Source organism: Myiozetetes cayanensis, unplaced genomic scaffold, assembly GCF_022539395.1.
Source record: "Myiozetetes cayanensis isolate MyiCay16 unplaced genomic scaffold, myiCay2020 scf1, whole genome shotgun sequence".
NCBI lineage: Eukaryota > Metazoa > Chordata > Aves > Passeriformes > Tyrannidae > Myiozetetes > Myiozetetes cayanensis.
In genome coordinates this window covers 107,564,348-107,585,883 of record NW_026086604.1, presented here as the reverse complement: position 1 = coordinate 107,585,883, position 21,536 = coordinate 107,564,348, and the positions used below count along the sequence as shown (strand labels likewise).

Sequence of the window (21,536 nt, the reverse complement as noted above, 5' to 3'; positions counted from 1 at the left end):
CCGGCGCTTCCCGGAAGCTGCCGCGGGCGGGCGGGCAGACGTGTCGCTGCCATGGCGGATGCCGGCCGGCTGGAGCGGCTGGAGCGGCGGGTGCGGGAGCTGGAGGAGGAGCTGGCCCGGGAGCGGGGCGGGCGGCGGCCGGCGCGGGCCCGCATCGACACCATGAGCCCGGAGGTGACCGACTCCAACCCCTACAGGTGCGGCCGGGCCAGGGGCCGTGCGGGACGCGGAGGATTCCGTCAGGATGGAGAGCATAGGCGAGAGGGAGGGCCGTGGGTTGGAGCTGCGGGTGGAGGGGAAGGGGAGGAGGCACGGGGAGGGGGGCTCGGGCAGGTGCGGGTCTAAGGGCTGGGCGTGCCGAGGAGGATGGCAGGGCAACGCTGACGGCAGATGCTCTGTGGGGAGCAGGGGAGAGATGCTCTCGGATTTCCCCCCTGCCTGGGCAGACAGGGGTGTATGTCAGGGCTACATTGTATTACCTTGTTTTACGGTACGAGAGCGAGAGAGAGAGAGGAGACCTTGTGAGTTTTCAGCTAGGTTGCTAATAAATTGACAGGTGTTGGTATAGTATGAGGTCTTCTTCCTCCTAACTTACCTATTTTAGAGTTTGGTTTATGGAATTACTGAGCATCAGGGACCCCTTCTCTTCTGGAAATCTGATGATGCCCCTCCCCCCCTCCCCCGCCTTAATACAAGTTGATATCTGTACTTTCATTGATACTTTCAATGTAAAAATGCAATAACTGGATAAAATGTTGCTTTAAAATCCTTTCAGTTATCCTCAAAAACTGATAGTCTCAATTTTTGTGGGTTTTTTTAATGTTATGTTGGAGTTAGTATAATCAAATTTATCAGAAAACAGTGCAAGTCTTCACTAGTTTGCTGCCATATGGTTCATGACCAGAAAGAAGTGTCATCTTTCATTCTGTAAATCAGACATTAATATACAAAAATAGCTATGTGTCCTCCTGATTTCATCGACATTACCAACTGAATAAGAACACAAGTTTCTGCAGAGGTTAGTACTCTATTGCTAATAGGAAAGCATCTGCTCTCTTATTCAGACTGTACCTAGTTGGCCATCACAACTGCAGTGAAAGCAGCAGGGTTGAGTTTGGTGCATGGAGGGGTTACTTTTAAAGCAAAAGTGATTTTAAATATCTGAAAAGTAAAATTGCTATTAGGAACATAGAGAGCATTTTCTGTGTAACGTTGTGTGTTTTTTTTATTCATAGTCGCTTGATGGCGTTAAAAAGGATGGGAATTGTTAAAGACTATGAGGTAGGATTCTACCTGTAATGAAACATTACTTGTATTCTTTCCCTGGCAGGACCACTTTTCATATGCTTGTCTGTATTTTATTTCTTTCTACAGAAAATCCGTACCTTTACAGTTGCAATAGTAGGTGTAGGTGGAGTTGGCAGTGTGACTTCTGAAATGTTGACAAGGTGTGGCATTGGTAAGGTAATGAGAGTTTTTTTTTTTATTCTACTTCTTTACAGTAAATGGACCAGTCCTCTTTATGAAGAGTTTGATTTGATCTTATTTGGTTGATTTACTCAAATAAAAAGACTGTTGTGAAGAAAGCACTTGCGTAAACATTGCACATGAAGAGTCTGTACTTTTCTTACACTAGTAAAATTGAAATCCTGTATCATGTGGATGATCCTTGTTTGGATTTTGGTCATCTCCGTACTCCTGTATGAGCCCATCCATCTAACCCTCATACTGGATTATTGCAAAAGGAGAACAAAACAAAGAAAAAGAACGAGATAGCTTGCATAGAAGATTAAATCTTATAATAACAAGTTTATATTCACGAATTTGAAACGTGGTGGATGTCAAACAGATATTTTTATCACAAATGTTAGTTTGTCATGTGGCAGACTTGGAGCTAAAAATTTAGCAGCAGTTAAAAATAATTTGATGTGTGTGTAGTGTGTATACGACTTTTCTTTAAAGGAGGAATTTGAGGAATGGCTCAAATGTTTGTATTTCCAGGCAAAGCCTGACCATTTACTCTTAAAACTCTGGCAAGTTTTTAAATACAGAAGTGATGCAATTTTTTATTGCAAAGTTTGTTCCTCTGAAGACCAATATCTTAGGCATAGTTGATTTAGAATTTATAATAAACAACATGTCCATGTACTATGTAGGTATTTTGAAGAGAATTGTTTTTGAAGAACTACATCCCAAGACAAGTGAAATAAATGGCACATTTTTAGTTAACACCGTAATAGCAAGTAGGAATGTGAAAATAGAGGTGATCATGCTCATGTAGATTAATCTGCTGAATAATCTTTCTTTTAGATCAAATGAATAGATTGCTTATTATTAAGAGTAGTTTTCATGACTTAACAAATTGGTTCCTGGTGAATGGGAGTTAGAATTGAGTCTTTCATGCACTTACAAAATTGGCACTTTTTATATGTGAACTGAATGGCACTGCAGGGGTAGAGGGCTGTTTGCTTGGGGTAGTTTTTTGTTGGGTCTTTTTAGAATTAGTTTTGTTGTTTAAAATGCCTTGCCATAAGACTCTGGTTGCTGTGTCTTTTGATATTAACATGTTAATACAATCTTTATTGTAGCTGCTACTGTTTGACTATGACAAGGTGGAACTTGCAAACATGAACAGACTCTTCTTCCAACCTCATCAAGCTGGATTAAGTAAAGTGCAAGCAGCAGAACATACTTTGAGGTATAACTTAGAGAAGTGGGTATTAAAATATATTTGCCCAGGATGTTGCTCCAGAAAACCAATGTTTCGCTCTTAATCATTTGCAAAGGACCATGATCTAACTGGGGAATTTGAGTATAAAATATTTGTGGGAATGGTTTATACTTCAAAGACATATTGTCCAAAACCTTAAAGTGAGTCTACTTTTTAAGTAAAGCTAGTTTTGCTCAGAATTTTCGTATAAACTATGCCAATTCAATATATTGTGGGTTTTTCTCTCATCTAATCTGTGAATTTTGGAGAAATATGCATGTATTCTTGAGTTCAGGCTGGAAACTTAAGACTGTAGTAACACTTGTGAAGTTAGGGAGTGCAAATTATCATTGTATTCATCACTATTGATTCATATTATTTCCTCCATAAGGGATATTAATCCTGATGTTCAGTTTGAAGTACATAACTACAACATCACAACACTGGACAACTTTGAACACTTCATGGACAGAATAAGGTAAAATCTCTCAAGAAAAGCATGTCACCAACTTCTGCTGATGTGTGATTCTATACAGCCTCATGCTTTTATTGTTGAGGGATTTTTTGAATTTAATAACTTACAAATATTTTCCAGTGGTTTTCAATTGTATTTGAAGATATTCCTGCCTAGATGTTTTCTCTAGAGTTGGCATTTATTTCTGCTGTTACACAGTTATATTTTATATTGGTGCATTTTTAGATTTGCAGCCAAAACTGTAGGACTTGCAGGCTTTTCCCATTATAGAAAACACATCAGATCATATTTTGACTGCTTTAAAGTGGTTTCATATGCTTTATAGAACAAAGAAAGAAAATAGTTATTAGTGGATTTCACAGAGGAGATCTGAAAAAACTTTTCCCATTTGCAGTTCTGTCGTACCAAGGTACAATTCTCCAATACTTTGTACTGTGAGTGAGTGTTTTATATAGAAAACTTCTTTGAGTTTCAAATGCCCATATATTAAATCCCAGCTTCAGCATGCTGTTGTTTCCTCTGTAGATCAGACATGCTGGTTGACGCTATTCTGCATCTGCACAAGTTGTGTTAGAAATTCACTTCCCATCGGCTTCTGTACCCTAAAAGCAGGCATGTTGGTTGCCAGGTTGGTATTTTGTTCTGCCAGCAATTTCATGCAAACTTCTGATGCTTATTTCAGTAACGGTGCACTGGAGGAAGGGAAACCCGTCGACCTTGTTCTAAGCTGTGTGGACAACTTCGAAGCTCGCATGGCGATTAATACGGTAAGACCATCGAAGGTGTGAGCTTGTGGAAGTCTATTTTCTCCTGTAACCAATGTTAGGAACTGTGGGGACTGTAGAAAAGACAGGAACTTAAAAAGAATCTCTTAAGAAATATCTCCCTTGGTTTAAGGAAACTGAATCTGAGCTTTTACCCAGTTCTTATAAAACCCAAATAGAATTGTAGATTTTTAAGTTACTAGCAGCTTTCTATATAATAAAAATGACTTAATGCTGTGTACCTAATCAAATTGATTTTCTTTATAGTAGCAGCCAATGCAGGGTGTATGCCAAATGTATGTTTTCTGTTATCCTCCAGCTGACTGGATCCATAAATTGCAGGCAGGGAAGGTACACAGATACACCATATCCAAGCCTCTAAAAGTAGATTGTCCGATTAGATTCTGTAGTGTAATGTAACTGGATCACTAATGTCCATATTTGTTAAAAAATCTCAGGTCCTCAGGAAAGTACAACGAGCTACCTTCATGGGGGCAGTTTTAATTTGCCTTTTGATTTGTCTTTTGACTCTGATAAATAATTTCTATCTCTTCATGTCCCTTTTTCTGATCATAGCCTTTTTGTCTTAAAGCAGGGAGATGAATGTGTTTAATCACTCTCCACTTACAACGTGGTTCGGGTTTCTTTTCATTTTCATTAAACTTCTGCAGTGCTGATGTGTGTGTTTCTGTGTTTGTTAAGGCCTGCAATGAACTTGGACAAGTCTGGATGGAATCTGGAGTCAGTGAAAATGCAGTGTCGGGCCACATACAGCTGATCGTACCTGGTGAATCTGCCTGTTTCGCGGTATGCGACGCTCTGCTAATTAAAGAGGGACTGGGAATATGGAGATTAGCTGGCTAGTGAGAGTGATCCTGGCACAGCTGATTCAGTAGCTGAAGATTTTTTGTGATCTGTGGGATTTCTTTAATGCTTCTTTTAAACTCAGTTTCTTCATTTCCCTTCAGTGTGCTCCTCCACTTGTAGTTGCTGCAAATATTGATGAGAAGACATTAAAACGAGAAGGAGTTTGTGCAGCCAGTCTTCCTACAACTATGGGTGTTGTGGCAGGAATGCTGGTACAAAATGTTCTGAAGTAAGTGACTGAGTTGTTGCTATTTGATTTACAGCCCAATAAGAGAAGAAAAACCTGAAGGAACTTTTCATAATGATGGGCCTGGTTCTTTTTAAATGTCTGTGGCCTGTTTCCTAATGGTATTGGCATGATTGGACAGGGCTGAAGTATACACTGCTTGGAGCATTGCTGTGTTTACTTTGGAACTGCTGTTTTAAATGGAAGTTTTCAGGGGTAAGAAACAATCTCAGGGTTTTCAAAAAAATTTCTTTTACTGCATACACACATGCACTGTTTTTTCTTAGTTCTGCATTTAAAGGTGCTCTGGTTTGACATCATGAAGTTACACACAAAAAATGCTACAGGGCTGGCTTGTCTTTGAAATTTTGTACATGGACAAAGAATAAATTACTTCTCTTGCAGTGTTTTTAAAAACCTATTATAAAGCAATATGACATATTTTAATATTGTTATAAAAATAGTTATAAAGCAATATGCAATATTTTAATATTTCCAAAAAGCATGACTCTACAGCAACTGCTACAGGAGTTGCATGTATCAGCAAGGAAAATATTTGAACAATTTTGTACTCATTTTCAAAATGACACACTGTTTTACAGGTATCTTTGAGAATAAGATTGTATTTAGCCTCTTTTTAGCCTTAGCTTGGTTTTGTCCATTACCCAAAAATTTCTAGTTACAGGGAGTGAAAGTACTGTTTGCAAGTGTGCCCACAAACAACAAAGCTCCATTTTCAATTGTCCAGAGAGGCGTTTTATTTAAATGAAGAATGCAAACATTGCAGCTTAATTTGAATCTTTATTTTGATTGCAAAGTGGACCCTACAATAAAGATTATTAAATTATTATTAATTATTACATTATTAAAAATTATTAAATCAGGTGTATTAAAAATTATTAAAAATCAGGGCACCCCAGTGTTTCAAGCAGTGGATTAAGGCATGGGAGGAAACTGCTTACATACTACTCTAAGCATATTTCTGAGTGTAGCTGATGTGTTCTCACACACACCACAAGAGAATCAGATTCTATATTGATCTAATTATGCTGTTGTTAGGTGACTACAGGTTATTTAGGACAATTACAGTAACTCTTTACAACTGCAGTAGTGTGAGTGTGTTCTAAAAGCTCTATGAGGAAAAATTATTCCTTGAGCAACTGAAGTTTTAGGTTTGCATAAATATAATATAAATTACTGTATATAAGCTCCTTCTTTCTCTGTGTTTCTAGATACCTGTTAAATTTTGGTACTGTGAGTTATTATCTTGGTTACAATGCAATGCAGGATTTCTTCCCAACTATGTCTATGAAGCCAAACCCACAATGTAGTGACCACAATTGCAGAAAACAGCAAGAAATTTATAAGGTAAAAATGGTTTGGGTTTTCTTTTTTTCCCTTTCTTAAAATCTTAAGAACAATGCCAGATACAAACGTGTAGTAAAAGAAAACGTTAATTGCTACTCCAGTTTTAAGCAGCCTTGTCCTCAGATGGTTGCACATGTTTCTAAATATACAGTATGTAGAGTTATCTTAAAGCAAAGGGTAGGAAGAATGGCTTGCATTCAGTTAAATAATATTTGCTTGTACATAATGGCTCAACCTTTCTGGCAGTCCTATGTATTAATGGGTTTGGTGTTTTTTAACCAGCAGGTATTCTGCCTTTTTTATGGCTAACAAAGTTCTAAACTGTGACTGCTTATCTTAAATATTGAAAGAAACGGGAATATTAGATTTGATCTTCTTCGCTGCTGTTGGAAATTTGACTGTTACATTTTACTTATTATGGTTTTTATCTTTCTGTGTTTTTCCTTCAGAAGAAAGAAGCTGCACGACCAAAACAAGAAGTAATTGAAAAGGAAGATGAAATAGTACATGAAGACAATGACTGGGGTAAGTAACCAGCTGGAGACTAAATGATGTTCCCAGTACCAAGATTCAGTTTGGGTGAACATACTGTAGGATACAGAGAATTCTTAAAGTTCCTGTTTTTTGTAACTTGTACTGTGTAATTACTGCTGTAATTTTAAAAACACAGGTTTTGACAATAATTTTACCACAACCTGATGATGTGTTTTTAGTGTAATATGCAAGTTTTTAGGCTCAAAATGTAACTGCTGCTTGAATAAAAACCTTTCTTGGAAGATGGTCTAAGGATGAGAGAGATGTGAGAAGATGCATGAACTGTGCATTCCTTTTAAATATACTGAAGAGCATTTGTCCTTTCCATAACCACTGTGCTGAGGCATCCCATGGAATTTTTATATTCCTTTGAGGGCTTTATATTAGAAGGAATTGTCTTAAGGAATGGTAAATGGTATAAATGAAATATAACTATTTCAAGAACCAGGGTATACGTTCTGTTTATTATATGATCTAGAAAATAGTCTTATCTTACCATTGGCAGAGGTGTCCACATAGTAAGATTTAAATGGTAAGGACAAGGAAGAGGTGCCATTCTGTCCATAAGTTAAATATATAGAACTGCTTCATGTATTGTAAAGAGAAGATATTTTGTATTGATAGTGGAAGGAAGTGGTTGAAATCAAAGGTCTTTCTGCTTTTAATTTTTCTCTGTTTCAGAAAAGTGGCTGCAGCTTACCTCTTACTGTGATAGCTTGGTTATTAAAGAACTTTTTCTTCTAACTTTTAATGGGAGTTCTCGATTTCTTTTAATGCAAAGGCATCGAATTAGTATCAGAAACTTCAGAAGAAGAGCTGAAGGCTGCATCTGGCCCAGTACCCGACCTTCCTGAGGGAATTACTGTAGCATATACTATCCCAGAAAAGGTAATATACTTGTTCTTTGTGAATTTTTGAAATACACATTGTAGGTTAACTTTAGAATACCAGCTAGTTTGGTAACCTTTAAACCTAAAATAAAATTCCGTCTTGAACAGTTCCAGTGAAACTGGACCTCAGTATATCTGATTAGTGCACTCTATGGTCCACTTTTATGTTTCTGTGAAATACATTTCCTTAAGTATGGAAGCTGGTGTGAATGTAGTTTTGAGGTGATAAGAATAAATGCTTTTCAGGGCTGGGGGAAGGGAAACAAATGTGAATTTCTCAGTTGCTTTTTGGTGACTAATTAATTTTTACCATACTTATCTTATAAAAGCTGTATGTAGTCAAAGAGCAATTAGTATACCTGGGAAACATAGAACTGTATGTCACACAGCCAGAACATTCTAACTCCAAAGCGAAATACATTTTACAATTTAAGTGTATAATCACTTACACCTGATCCTGCAATCAAGTGCCTGGTTCTAGGAAAATGGTGTGGTGTAAAGGCAATAAAGCTAATTTGTGTGGGATTTTTTGTTTGCTATTTTTTTACCAACTTTTTCTTCCTGTTCCTAATAGGAAGAGAATTTGATAATGAAGGAAACGGTAGCAGAGTCTGAAGAAAGCCTAGAAGAACTCATGGCCAAAATGAGAAACATGTAGAAAAACAAATACTAAGTACAACTTCGGATCAACATGGACTTTGAGAAGACCAGTCTCCTTATTTTTTTTCTTTTTTTACCTCCAGTGAAGCTTACCTTTACCTTTCTAAAGAAGTGGAACTGTTACAGGGGCAGGAAGGACACAGATTTACATTGTTTATGTTCTGTTATGTAGTCACTCTTTACCATACAGAATTGTGCTACTGTAAATTTTAGTTTCTCAGCATTGTTAGTGTCCAGATATTCAGCAGAAAGTAAAAGGACATGGACAAACTAACGAAAGCAGGCATAGCACATTATATACCCTATCATGTGATGAGAATAGTACCTAGTATAGCACAAGGGAAAGATGAAATCTGCTGGAGTGGACTGAGAAGGTGTAGGGCAGATGATAGTGCCTCATTTGTGTTGCTGCTCCTGATTTTCCTGGCACTTGTCCTTGGTTGTTGTTCACTGGTCTAAATGCTTGGCATGGATCATGCTGTGGCTTCTTTTTCTGAGTAATCAAAACATTTAAGCCTTTTCATCTGCCTTAAGTATCTCTGGGATGGCATTTTTTTTAAACTTGCCTAGTTTTATCAATGTCTTACTACTACTTGTCCTTAAATAGCTCCTATAGGGTAATGTTTTGAGTATATTGTAAGAAGGTGAAGTCTTTTTGTTTGTATTATATGAACAGACTGCGTATTAGGATGTCACTATTTCAGCTGGCAGATGCTTTTCTTATCAAAATTACAAGCAACATTGGAAAGAACGGGAGATTTTGTCTCTCTCTTCAAAGATCTAAATATTATATTTTTGTTGGTTATTGAAACTTTAGCTGTAATTCTGATCCCTTCCCATCATATGGGCTTTATGAAGGAATTACCACATGTTAAACTACATCCTGTAACACCAGTACCCTGCAGAACTGGAAGGATCAGTTTAAAATATTTTAACTACTGTGGCTGTCTGATCCAGAACGTGATAGTTGTTTCAGTTTGGCTTTGAAGGTAAATTTCGGCAGTATAATACAAGTATTTTCAGGTTGGGCTCTTCGAAAAACTTCTCCACAGCATGATGCAGCCAACACAGAACCAGCACCGTGTAAAGAGAGCGCAATGTTGTGGCCAGTGCTTCTGCTGCGTAGGGCAGCTGAACGAATACTTAGTGAAAGAAATGTTTCAGTTCTTTAGCAATGGTTACAAACTTCAAAATCTGTTTCCTCCACAGCTGACATCGAGTTATATTAGACACAGAATAATCATCTCTGAAGCTAGTGAGGGAAGTTTTAGGTGGGTTTTGAGTGGGGTATATTATACTGTAAAATGGAACTGGTTTTTTTGTTTGGTTAGTTTGGGTTTTTGATTGAGTTCGGTTTTGGAGAAACATCTCAGAAAGAACTGTAAAGAGGGATGGGAAATGGAAAAATGAGACCACTAAAAAGGTTCATACTTGAATCTGTGTTACCAAGTCTGTGTTAGCTTCATCCAAGTGTCAGTTTAAGTGTTACTTACATTTCTATGTGACTTCACCTTTCTGTTGGGAGCGATAAAAGTGAGGCACACACCTGGCTCTGGAGATCCTGAGGCAAATGGCTGAACTCATTTCTACAAGAGCTCATCTTGACTCTTAACTATTTGGCTGACATGACTGCTATCACATGATTGACAGCTTTACAAGAGGCAACTTCACGTACACGTTTATGAGCAAATTAATATACTTTTGTATGCCCAACTACAGAGTAAACAAAATGATTCTCATGTTACTTTCAGACTTTCAACTTGTATATACACGAAAAATTTGACATAATCAGAAAATACATTAAGATGATTGTATGTGCCAATGGTTAAATTATTTAAAAATAAACAGCATCAAAAAAAGCAAATTTAAGGATTTTTTTTTTAATTAAAAAGACATTTACAAGTATAATCTACTCCAACTGTAAAACATGATAGAAAATTTATTACTTCTTTTGTTATGAACTAACAAATTAAAGCACATTGCCATGGTTAAGTCCAGCTTTATTTGGCAGTCTTGTAAAAGAAGTTTTCCGTCTTTACAGTGCAGCATGAATATTACTAAGATGTTTATATTCTGTAACTGTGTAATTAAATCTCCCTTGAAGCTGGTGATCCTCAGTTTTGAGGAGGAATTCTCCTACAGAGAATTATTACCTGGCATACACCATATATACAAATTACTTTTCCTTACTGTCCATGAGGTGCAATTAGAGGGACAGCTGTCTTGTGAGCACACAGTGACTACAGCTGACATGCAGCCATAGGACCCTTAGTCCTATGTGATCTTGCTTTACTTTCTGTAGTAAAGTCTAATGTAACACTGAAGATCTAGAAAGCTGCTTCTTATTTGAATCAGAAACATTAAGGAAAACTATTTAGGTAAGCAAGATACATCATTCTACATGTTAAAATCACAACAGAGGTGACAGAGCAGACATCTGGTAATTCTTTAGAGAAGGGAATTACGAGATCTAGGAACAGCAGGCAACAGAAACACACACAAACTAAGTAGGTTGAGTTTTTTGGTTGGTTTGGGTTTTTTTAATGTTCATTCTCCCTTCTGCCCCCTCAGCTGGTAACAATCCTGCAAAGAAAATTTCCCATTTTCAAAACTCTTCAAGGTAGCTGGAATACAGTGATAAAATTCATGCTTTGATTAAAAACCCATTTTCTGAATAAGAGGAAAATATCCAGAGAGCTGTAACGAAGTGCCAGCTCTTATTGCTGTATTATCATACCTTCAAGAGCTATTTTTGATTTTTTTTTTTCAAACTAAATCGTCATCTTAAAAATCAAATTTGGGCTGTATGCTTGTGCTGTCAGTTTCATATACTGTTTCTTTTGCCAAGTTACAGCCTTACAAAAATATTAAATTCCTCCTAACTAGAACAAGGGCTGAAATAGGTTATATTTTATTTTTACGGAACAGAGTGGAATCTGACAACAGCTTTAACTGTAGATGATGATACATTTAGATATTTTAGCTTCCCAAGGAAAGCAATTAATTTTGCACAAGTCCCTTGAATGCAAGTTTGCTTAAAGCTGAAATAACCCTGCAGGTAAAACTTTCAGTGGAACAGTATTTTCAAAAATTTTTCAAATTTACCATCTCTTCAGAAACAACTTTAAAGGCTTCTGAAAAGGGAGAAAGGATTGATGAAGCAAAAATACATAAATCCTCTAAGCCATGCTACTACAGCACAGAAATAAGAACTACCCCATAGAGATTATACAAGCGGTTCAGCTTAACTTGTTATAATCCTGGCACTTGGGCTAAGAGGTATCAAGTCCATGTTCTTGGTATTAGCTATAACTTGAGCAAGCAACTAATATGTGCACCTATATACAATGAAAGCAGCTCACTTCATGCCATACAGCCTGCAAAGTTGGAGGATTTCAAGCTGAAACATTTGTTTCACTGTCATTCATGAAGACAGGTGTCGGCCCCAAAATAGTATGTAATCCTTGGAAAAATGGATTTGTCTTGGGAATTTTCTGTCTGCTTTAAAATATCAATAGAGATTGCATTTTCTTGAAGCAGGTTTATATCACCTTTGTCCATGTTCCAGGAAAATATTTGGTGATAATGCACTTTTTAAGCTGAATGTGTCTCCACTCGATGAATGTCGAGAAGTTGCTTTACCACCTATCAACAAAGTCTCCGCTTCTTTTATTTCCATAGCTCTCTTGTAAAGTTCAGCAGCCTTCTCAAAGTCTCCCCTTTCATAGCTTTGGAAAAGAGTAAAACACAGTTGAAAAAAGCAAATAAAACAAGGCTCTCAAATCATTGAAATTGAAATACACACCACAGAGTACTTAAGGCTCTCTACTTTCCTGGCAAGTACACAGGCCCAGGATGTTTTGTTTCATCCAGTAATTTGCTTTTATAGGGTGGAAGCATATACTCCTACCTTAGCACAGCCAAGTTTTTCAGTGTTTCCCCCACACGAGGATGCATGTGGCCAAAGCTGTCTTCATAAATCTTTAATGCACGTTCGTAAAGAGGCAAAGCTTCAATCTGTTTTTTCTTTGGGTAGTAGAAAGTTTTTTTGTTACACGTGTATTACATTTGCTTTTCTTTTTTTGCCAACATAGTATCAAAGCATCCTAGATACATATTTAACCAGCAAGATGTTTTGAGTTCTCAATACTGTTGACACGAGGATGATAATTGAGATTGTCAAAGCAATTGGCTTGCACTTGCAAATGCAATTCCCACTAATTCTAATTAGGGTTTGGACTCCCCATGCAGTTCTGAAAACCTCAGTCCTGAAAGATTTACCAGATGCTCTTTGATTTTACCTAAGGCAGCTTTAATCCCTGTTTAAAAATCAGATAAACAGATTGCAGAAATCCAGGAAACAAGAAAACAAACTCATTCCTATTGATGCTAGGGAGTTCAGCAAGTTGATTGCATCTCCTCTGAATCCTATATTAGTTGCAGGCTAGAAAGCCTGCAGCCTCCTTAGATTTTTAGTTATACAAGTCTTACAAGGAATTTCCCTTTTAAACATGATCAAGTTTCTTTGGTTTTATTGAGGTCTAAGGTCTAGGACAGGAAAAATAAACATTTTAGGCATGAAAAACTTACCATCTGACAATAAAGGACAGCCAGATTTACCAGAGCAGTTGCTACACTGGGGTGTTTTGGGCCAAATGACTTCTGTCGAATTTCAACTGCTAGCTCATACAGTGGAACAGCCTTGTCAAGTTTTCCCTAGAAATAACAGGGGAAAAAATCATCCATTTCCCTTGCATCAAGATAGTAACAGTAAAACCTATTTTAAACTAAAGCCTTGGAGAAGATGTAACTGTTTCTGGAATAAGGGATTAACTTCGGTTAATTAATAATTCTATTTTGCACAGATTGTTTATCATGAATATTTATTATGACTTAATTTTCCAAAATACTGAGCATATTCAACTCTTAGTTAACATGCTTCTCATCTATGTCTATTTCTTCCTTTCCTAATTTAATTTTCCCCCATAAGTGTGTCACTGAGAAAGCTGTTAAAGAGAATTTTCGTTGTACTTTAATCAAAATAATTTTCCCCTCTGAATTATAATTTGTGCTCCTTCAAACTGGTAAAGAGTTTTTTGTTGCAAATACTGAGTGCTTTTGCAGTTCCTAGCAGCATGAAACTTAGAAGCTGAAGTGAGCAAAGAATGCGTGACCCCAAACTATTTGATGCACAGAACAGCAGATAACAACTATTTAGCAAAAACACAGGCACATCTGATCCAAGGGATTATCTTCAAGTCTTTTTTCTCTTTGAAGAACAGTAAAATGTGAAAATATAAAATAAATAAATTTTTTTGTCATCCACTGAACTTGATCTTGGTTCAACAGTTGGAAACTGTATATCACTGATATTATCAAATAGAACAACCATCTACAAACACAGATATTCATAAAACATTTTTAAATTACGAAATGCAGTTTGTACTGCATTTACACATGTTATTCCCCACAGTGCATTTTACAGGGGAGTAACTCTCATCTTTCACTAGGTCAATGTAAGCTGAAGATGGTTCAGCCAGACAGTTTATTTGTAAAGCACTATCTCGCTCATAAGCCTTCAAGTTAACCTCAACTGGACTGTAATGTTCAAGGTCATTGTATGAAAAGAACTAATTGTATACCCTTAAACGTGATTTTTCCATTAGGACACAACTGACCAAACCCTTGCACGTGGATGTCACGTAGCAGACAGTGGAGAACTCAAATACAGCTAGGAAGAGCTTCCCTCACTTGCAGCTAAAACATTCACTCTTAACTAAACCAGAAATTCTTTGTGGTGAATACTGAGCATGCAGGACACCGACAACATTAATCAGAAATAGCTTTCCTTTAAATAAAGTGTGTTTTGGAAGTGCTACTGGGCTCTTTGGAAACATGCTGAGGCCATTTTACTACATATTTTATGCATGTGTTTAGAACACCAATAAGCTGCCAAAATCCCCATGCTCCACTCCTTTTGGACTGAAGACTGTAACGATGGAAGGCATTACAGTTCATTTACAGGCTAAGAGAAGATAAAAGGCTTGTGCTCACCATCTTTTTGTACAGCACCGCCAGGTGTTTCACAGTGTAAGCCAAGGAAGGATGATCTGGAGCCAACGCTCTCCTCCTGATGTCCAAGGCTTTCTCATAGAGCTCCTCAGCCTTGTCATAGTGCTTCTTCTCATTGTACAGGGCTGCCAGATTGTTCAAAGACTGTGCGCAGTCCGGGTGGTCGGAACCCAGGACTCTTTCTCTCATTTCCAAGGAGCGCTTCAGGAAAAGCTCCGCTGTCCTACAGAACATATTTGTTCAGGATATTTCTACATTATGGTAACATCTCTACAGGCTCAAGTGCCTGTTTGAAACAGAACAAACTCAGGCTTGGAAGCTTCACAGGTGCTGCCAGCTGGTAATGGATTTCCTCGAAATAAGCAAATGGCAAATCAGCAATTCTTTTGTGCAGTGTGGAACTATACATCCTGTTAGGTATGATGTCAACGCGATGGATGCAGACAAAGAGATAGTTAATGTATTTCTGTGCAAACTTGGATCCCCCCATTAAGGACTGAAAAGGCCATCTAGCAGATTACATGCCCCCATAGCTACCCTTTTCTTTAATTCAACCTCTGTCTTCAGTTATGCAAGTAATCCTTCCTTATTCAAAACATTCTTCAGACTTCTGGGCAACTTCTCATAATAATCAAGTACTTCCACGGATAAAGCAATCGTGATGTATGAGGTAAAGGTTTAGGACACACCACACACTTCTCTAGTAACTTTAAAGGTTGTAAAACATGTTCAAGCGTTCAACAGACAGCTTTTCATGCCAAACGGGGAGAGACTGGAATGGATTTTATATATGCCATGGGCTAGATTCTCACAGTAGAATCTGTGAGAACTGACAAAGTAGAAAAGATTGCGTAATGCCACCACTCAAGCAAAGGGCATATTTTATCTCACTGCAGTCATCTATTACTATCCCATTACAGGTTTACAGCAGCTCCTCTGTCAAAACAATGGGTGATTCCCCCATAAGACTGACAGCATCCATCATAACTAGGCAGTTCCTCATCCTGACATACACAAAAATTTTGTGTGATCCTATTCCCAAGATGTCAGCTTAATAAATTGGAAAAATCCATTTCATGTTAAAGAAAAAAGACCATTGACACACAGAACAATAGGTTCAATTCTGGAGCTCTTAGACAAGTGTCAAAAGGTGTTCATTATATGTAAGGATGATGTGTGATATATAGATATTAATTAAGAGACATACCCTTTCACCATGGATTTCATTTTAACTGCATGAATTGTCAAAAAATCAGTTTTGGATTTGCTCGTTTAGGACAGAGACACAATATCCATTTTTAAAAGTTCCTTAAACCTACACTAGAACAAAGTTCATACTTTTGCTCACCTATGAAATAGTGGAGATACTGTTACTCTTGAAGCAGGTTGTGTTGAACAGGGACTTGGTATGAACAATGTGGAATATTAAACAATCATGTATGAGATGAGATAAGATAGTACTCCTCTATAATCAGTCACTTCACAAGGGTAAACTGAGGAAAACCCCCAAATTTCCAACAACTGTTAAAAATCAATTCCTTCACTGCAGAGGTTATGCATTTAACAGAGATTCTGTATGCAGTTCCTAAATAATGATATACTTCTTATTACCCAAAAGCTACTAGTGCCATAAACGTCATATACAGGAAGAATGTAAAAATACTTTCAGAACTTAATCTGTGCTTTATCACTGGGCACTTTCCTTCTTCTCTGAAAAGATTTGGTTCAGTAGAGTGGGATTTAAGGTGACTTTACAATTCCCTCACAACACACAGTTTTAGACTACTTTCTGGACTGAAGAAGTTGATGTGAAAAGTGGCTAACCATGCAATCAGAACTGTCCTGCACCTTTTATTCCCATTCTTCAACACCCCTGCCTATCTCTGCCTGCTTTTAGAGCACCTTTGTGCTGCTTTGTCCTCTTTTGCCCTTAGACAGGCCATAAGGGTAAAATCCTGACAATTACAAGCACAGTCAATATTTAAGTCATGATTTCTTGTAATACTGGAATTTGGAGTGTTTTTCATAGAAAAACAACAATCCTGCTATTCAAAAATGTACACTACATAAAATAGTGAAGCTGAGTAGAGGAGGCACAAATTTGAGAACCGGTATCTGCAACAAAGGCAACTGTGGAACATCAATTCTGAATGCAGAAAAAGAACTGATTTGGTAAATACTCACATGCCAAAAGCATCAACAAAATCTAGAAAATATGAGTGAATTTCACAGCAAACAAAAACCAGAGGAATGACTCAGGGACAGCACTATAACAAGTATTTGATCGTGTGTCTACATTTAATGCTTGTTCTCCATGCTTTGCCTCCATTTAGACCTCTGAGACCACTCAGTGGAGGTGTCACAATTGCTACAACTTACTCAAGATTGTTCTGCAGGTAGTAGAGGACTCCAAGCTCATTAAGAGTTCGAGCATTATCTGGTGTGTCCTTGCCCAGCGTGAGCTCTTCCAATTGCAGGGCTCTTTGACGCAGGAGAGCAAAGCCACACTACAGCAAAGAACAAGGTAATGTAAGCCAATCACCATTACTTTTGAAGTTTAACACTCAAGACAGAAAATCAAAAGGAGCACAGTAATTCTATTTAAGTTTTTTTCTCGAGCTACATGGCTCATGCTTATTTATAACGTAACTAAAATGTGAAAGTTTGGTGAAAATTCCCAGGCAATTCAAGTTACTGTGCTGTCACACAAACTGTTTTCCCTGTATCATACATGCTAATTTGCTTAAACTCCACAGTTTAAACAACCAAAATTTAGACCAAATTCTTAGGTTTATAAGCTCAAAACTTAAAATCAATGTAATCTCCAACACCAAATGCTTTTACAGTATTACTCAAGGCATCACATGGATCTTTGTAAAATGGGCTGCCAAGTTAATGCTTACAGGCAAAATGATTCACAAGTAAGAAGTGTGGCCATTGTTACACACTATTTTTGATCTTTGCAGTCTTAGTAAAAATATTTGTGCAGCAAAACTCATTACAGAAATGGACCAAATATTTATGAACAAAAAATTACAAATTCATTTGTATTTAAGCACTGTGAGAATAGCAGCGTTTTTATGGCTTTTTACTACTTTCATTACAGCTGCAACTAGAGCTCTGCAGTTATTAGTTGAACTCTTACAGTACAGGCATTACATGACAAATCCTTAGCTCAAGAATGACAAGAGGAACCCTGGAGCTGGAAAACAGCACAGAAGATAAAAACTCAGTATGTTACCTAATACTATTACTGGGATTTTCCATTGCAGTAAGCATTGTATTCACTGGTAGGATAAATGCCTCAGCTATTCTGGAGAACACCTTTTTCCCTTGTGACTTTGACAGACAATGCTATCAGCAGTAATTCTGCACCCCTGAGACCTATATATCCACTTCTTTCTTTTCCACCTCTCTCAACTCTCTTCCAGTTGTACTGATACACGTCCACTTCCAGCAGAGTTGAAAGGGCAGCTACCAGAGCTGCTGCTAAGCTACTTCACTACCTACAATTATCAAAAACCCTAAGCTTTGTCAGCTCTGCAGACACGTTTTATCATCTCTTTAGCAGAGCTGCAACATGCCCTGCACTTCTTTCAAAATATCACACATTTCCTTACCAAACTGCCTTTCTGCTTTGCTGCTCTTTGCCGTATTTTGAAGGATTTTTTCCTCAGTTGCTCAGCTTGTTCATATCTGAAAATAGTTATTTGCAGTGTTAGAAGGACGTCAAATGTAGCATCAGTGAGTATGCTGGAAAGCTTCTAAGTTACTTGAGGGTATAAATTTGAGAATTTAGGAATCTTGAACACAATCACACTTTTTGTCAAAGATAAAAACTCCCAAACTGCCAAGGGCCAGACAATGCTCCTCCTTTATCTCTGTAAGTTTTTTGTTAAACTAAGCATAAAAATAGGCCCCTCCTAGGTGGCCTGCTACAAGAATAGAGAGGGGATGCTCATGGTTGCATTAGAACATACTAACTCAAAAAAAGAACCAAAGAAAAATTCTGGCTTCAGGAAGAAGATCTTTGCTGTTACTTTTCTTGTACTACCTCCACATAAAATAAAAACAACAGCGTATTTAAGCTTACTTGTTCTGCTTTTGGTACAAGGTTGCAAGTGCATCAAGTTCACGGGCTACCCGAGGGTGTTCAGCTCCATATGCATTTTCAGAGATTTCCAATGCCTGTTTATAGAGCTGCTCAGCATTTCCAAACTTCTTCCACTGAACATACACTCCTGCTAGCTGGTGAAGTGACTGTGCCACCCTGGGGTGATCTGGATCCAGCGCAGTCTCTCGAATCTCCAGAGATCGCTGCAGTGGAGCTACAGCCTGTAACAACCAAGTTCAGAGTATGATGGCAGCAGGCAGCATCATACACGCTACAACAATTTATCAACCGCAATAGAAAGTACACACTGAGCTCTGCTTAATTTGCCTTTTTGCTGTTACAACAATCTCTAAACGTACTTACCTGACTGAGAAGACCTAGGTCCTTAAGAAACCGTCCCAGGGTCTCATAAAGATCAGCCAGGCAGATCATACTTTCCTCTCCCTCACAGTTTTTTTCATATTCTTTCAGAGAGTCAAAATACTCAGCTGCCATAGAGCTCTTATCTTTCCCAACCAGCTGCCAGTAACTCAGCAATTCTGCAAAATGTCCCCTGTTTTAACAAGGAAATAAGAATCTCATCTTATCTCTGATACCCCTCTATTCAGACTGACACTAGCTTAGAATAAAAAGGGCCATATGCACAAATGTTGTCTTTATGCTACAGCATCTACAGAGACAATCCACAGAGACCAATGCTATTCAACAGCAATATTTATCCCTTTATCCCCAGGTGTAACAGAATAGAAAAAACAGATTATTATTATTATGAAAACAGCATTTAGCACTTCAGCCTCTGTTATTTAAGTACTTTTAATCTGCATCTGTCACTTTTTGATTTATAATGACAAAAAATTACTTTGAAATGTTTATAATCCCCAAAGCAGTGGCTACCTTTGTACCTTTTGTAAAGGTTTTGGGATACAAAGAGATTCAAAAGACACTTGTGTAGGTTTTGCTTATCACTCTGCTGTTGGAAGAGCCAGGGAAGTTCATCTGCACTTCTCCAAGTCACTCGGTCTCGACTATTAAAAGAAAAACAAATCAAAATTAAAAACCCCAAGAGGCCTAAGAGAACTTGTCAATTTGACATGAAAACTAGGCAAGCATACAATTGCCACACCTGAATGTCTAACCAGACAGATTACTGTAAGACCTATGCACTCCATTTTCTTACATCTTCATTTTAATTTCACCTCAGAACCCCCAGGCACTCCACAGGAAGCTGTTTCTCCATCCTATATGGGCTAATGTGTGCCTGCCAGCAGGACTGCGGCCCTACAGCAGCCCAGTGTCCCTTTGTGCCTCCTCTGTCTGCCATTTGGCTTTCTGCTACCCAACAGTGGATGCTCAGAGGAGCAGTAAGCAGCAGCCTACAGCTGAGACACATTAACTCAGGATGTAAATGCAAATTAGTTTGCAAGTTGGATATGAACTTGTAGATGCTCAGCTGCCCTACTGCACCTCCTCTTACATATGTGCCAACTGCTTGCTGAACACTAGTGGTCTTGTGATTCAAGTTCCAAGCAACCTCAAATTTCCTAGCATTTACTGGGAGTTAAAAATCCACGTGGGGTCAGGTACAAAATAACTCATACGGTATAAATTCATGCCCTATATTTTCACCTGATAACTTTATCGTTATCATAGCCCATTCCCCTTCACAGTCCTCATTCCATTCCAAGATTAAAAAGCAACATATCAATAAAACTTCTAAACTGGGTTTTGCAGAGTTATTTTGCCATAATAATTTACTAAACTCAGTCAAAGAAGGAATATAAAGAAAACAAAAATATCTGTGAGGCAATTTAGTACTTCTTCAGGAATTCTGACCTACCTTAACTGCATGGTGAAATATTCCACTAGTTTTTGTCTATAGGCAGAAATAACATTTTCACCTTCTTCCATATACTCTAGTTTCACCATCTCCCAAGCCTGAAAGTAAGTATAATTAAAAGCAAGAGAATGCATTTAATTTAAGTGCCGATGATACGCAGAGTGTTATGCAAGATGAAACACACCTCATTTTATAGAATGAAAATCTCTCAACGACACAGGCACTACAAACAGATTGTCTTATATTAGACCAAAGCTCTGGTTATTCAGGTAATACTCCTTTCTCCTTCAATACTTCTTGGTGTTTTTTGTGGAACTAGTTTTTTCTGGGACACATGGAGTTAACAATTAATATATCAGAAATTTATGAAGATCTGAAAGATCAGCTTTTCAACAATACAATCACAGCTCTAGTAGTTTTCAGGGTGATTCTAAATCAGACCAGATGTTAGGGAGAATGGATGAGCAAACACAAACATATCAAGGCCTACCTAGCTAGCAACAGAACTTATCTAAAAACAGGGGTTGGCATTGGCAGGGCGTGAGGAGTTTCACTTGCACATGTTTAGAATTACCTGGAGGTGCTGGAACTTCAGCAAACCACAGCCATATGTCAGGAAACACATTTTGTGCAGGCTGTGAAGGAGTGAGGCTAAGACTGCAGAAGTCAGCTCAGGATAAAGCTCCATCAGCTCTGACTCACTCATGCCGTTGTGGCTGACACCAATGACACACAGTATCTACAGAGAGCAGAAAACACATTTTATGGTTAGCAATATTTCCTGCAGAGCTCAGTTACACTGAAATGTCAAGAAAAATATTGTTTATTGCTGTGATAACTTTATAGCCAAAGGAAAAAAAAATCCTGCCTACGCAAGCCGTTTCCCCCTTCTCGTCTCAAAGAAGAGACCTCAGTGCTAATGGATGAATATTCTAATAGATGAAGCACCAAATGGGACACTCTGGGATAAACAAATGGTTCCTTAGACTTTCCTCTGAAACACTGGGGAAAAATAACTT

At 37.9% G+C, this 21,536-nt stretch overlaps 2 protein-coding genes across 3 annotated transcripts in view; one reads left to right on the top strand and one right to left on the bottom strand.

Annotated features, from left to right (window-relative positions):
• The first annotated feature begins 21 nt into the window (after positions 1-21).
• UBA5 (ubiquitin like modifier activating enzyme 5) lies at positions 22-10,386 on the top strand. Its single transcript, XM_050306718.1, has 12 exons — positions 22-197; positions 1,236-1,281; positions 1,375-1,464; positions 2,589-2,698; positions 3,102-3,188; positions 3,868-3,952; positions 4,652-4,756; positions 4,918-5,045; positions 6,275-6,410; positions 6,860-6,935; positions 7,726-7,832; positions 8,409-10,386. The coding sequence occupies exons 1-12, from the start codon at positions 52-54 to the stop codon at positions 8,490-8,492; spliced, it is 1,200 nt and encodes a 399-aa protein (XP_050162675.1). The 5' UTR covers positions 22-51; the 3' UTR covers positions 8,493-10,386.
• Positions 10,387-10,477: 91 nt separating this feature from the next.
• Positions 10,478-21,536, bottom strand: part of NPHP3 (nephrocystin 3) — a 30,073-nt gene continuing 19,014 nt past the window's right edge. For both annotated transcript variants that reach the window (XM_050306689.1, XM_050306699.1), the window contains 11 exons: positions 21,092-21,256; positions 20,518-20,615; positions 19,583-19,705; positions 19,044-19,233; positions 18,660-18,901; positions 18,187-18,262; positions 16,946-17,073; positions 14,549-14,789; positions 13,085-13,210; positions 12,405-12,520; positions 10,478-12,222 (listed from right to left, as the gene is read on the bottom strand). In XM_050306689.1, coding sequence (XP_050162646.1) covers positions 12,042-12,222; positions 12,405-12,520; positions 13,085-13,210; positions 14,549-14,789; positions 16,946-17,073; positions 18,187-18,262; positions 18,660-18,901; positions 19,044-19,233; positions 19,583-19,705; positions 20,518-20,615; positions 21,092-21,256 — 1,686 coding nt within the window. In that variant the 3' untranslated portion in view covers positions 10,478-12,041. The remainder of the gene's footprint in view (positions 12,223-12,404; positions 12,521-13,084; positions 13,211-14,548; positions 14,790-16,945; positions 17,074-18,186; positions 18,263-18,659; positions 18,902-19,043; positions 19,234-19,582; positions 19,706-20,517; positions 20,616-21,091; positions 21,257-21,536) is intronic.

Coding starts and splice junctions, on each gene's coding strand:
- UBA5 (XM_050306718.1), top strand. CDS start 52: ATGGCGGATGCCGGCCGGCTGGAGCGGCTGGAGCGGCGGGTGCGGGAG. Junction 2,699..3,101: donor GCAGCAGAACATACTTTGAG/GTATAACTTAGA, acceptor TTCCTCCATAAG/GGATATTAATCCTGATGTTC. Junction 3,189..3,867: donor CACTTCATGGACAGAATAAG/GTAAAATCTCTC, acceptor TGCTTATTTCAG/TAACGGTGCACTGGAGGAAG.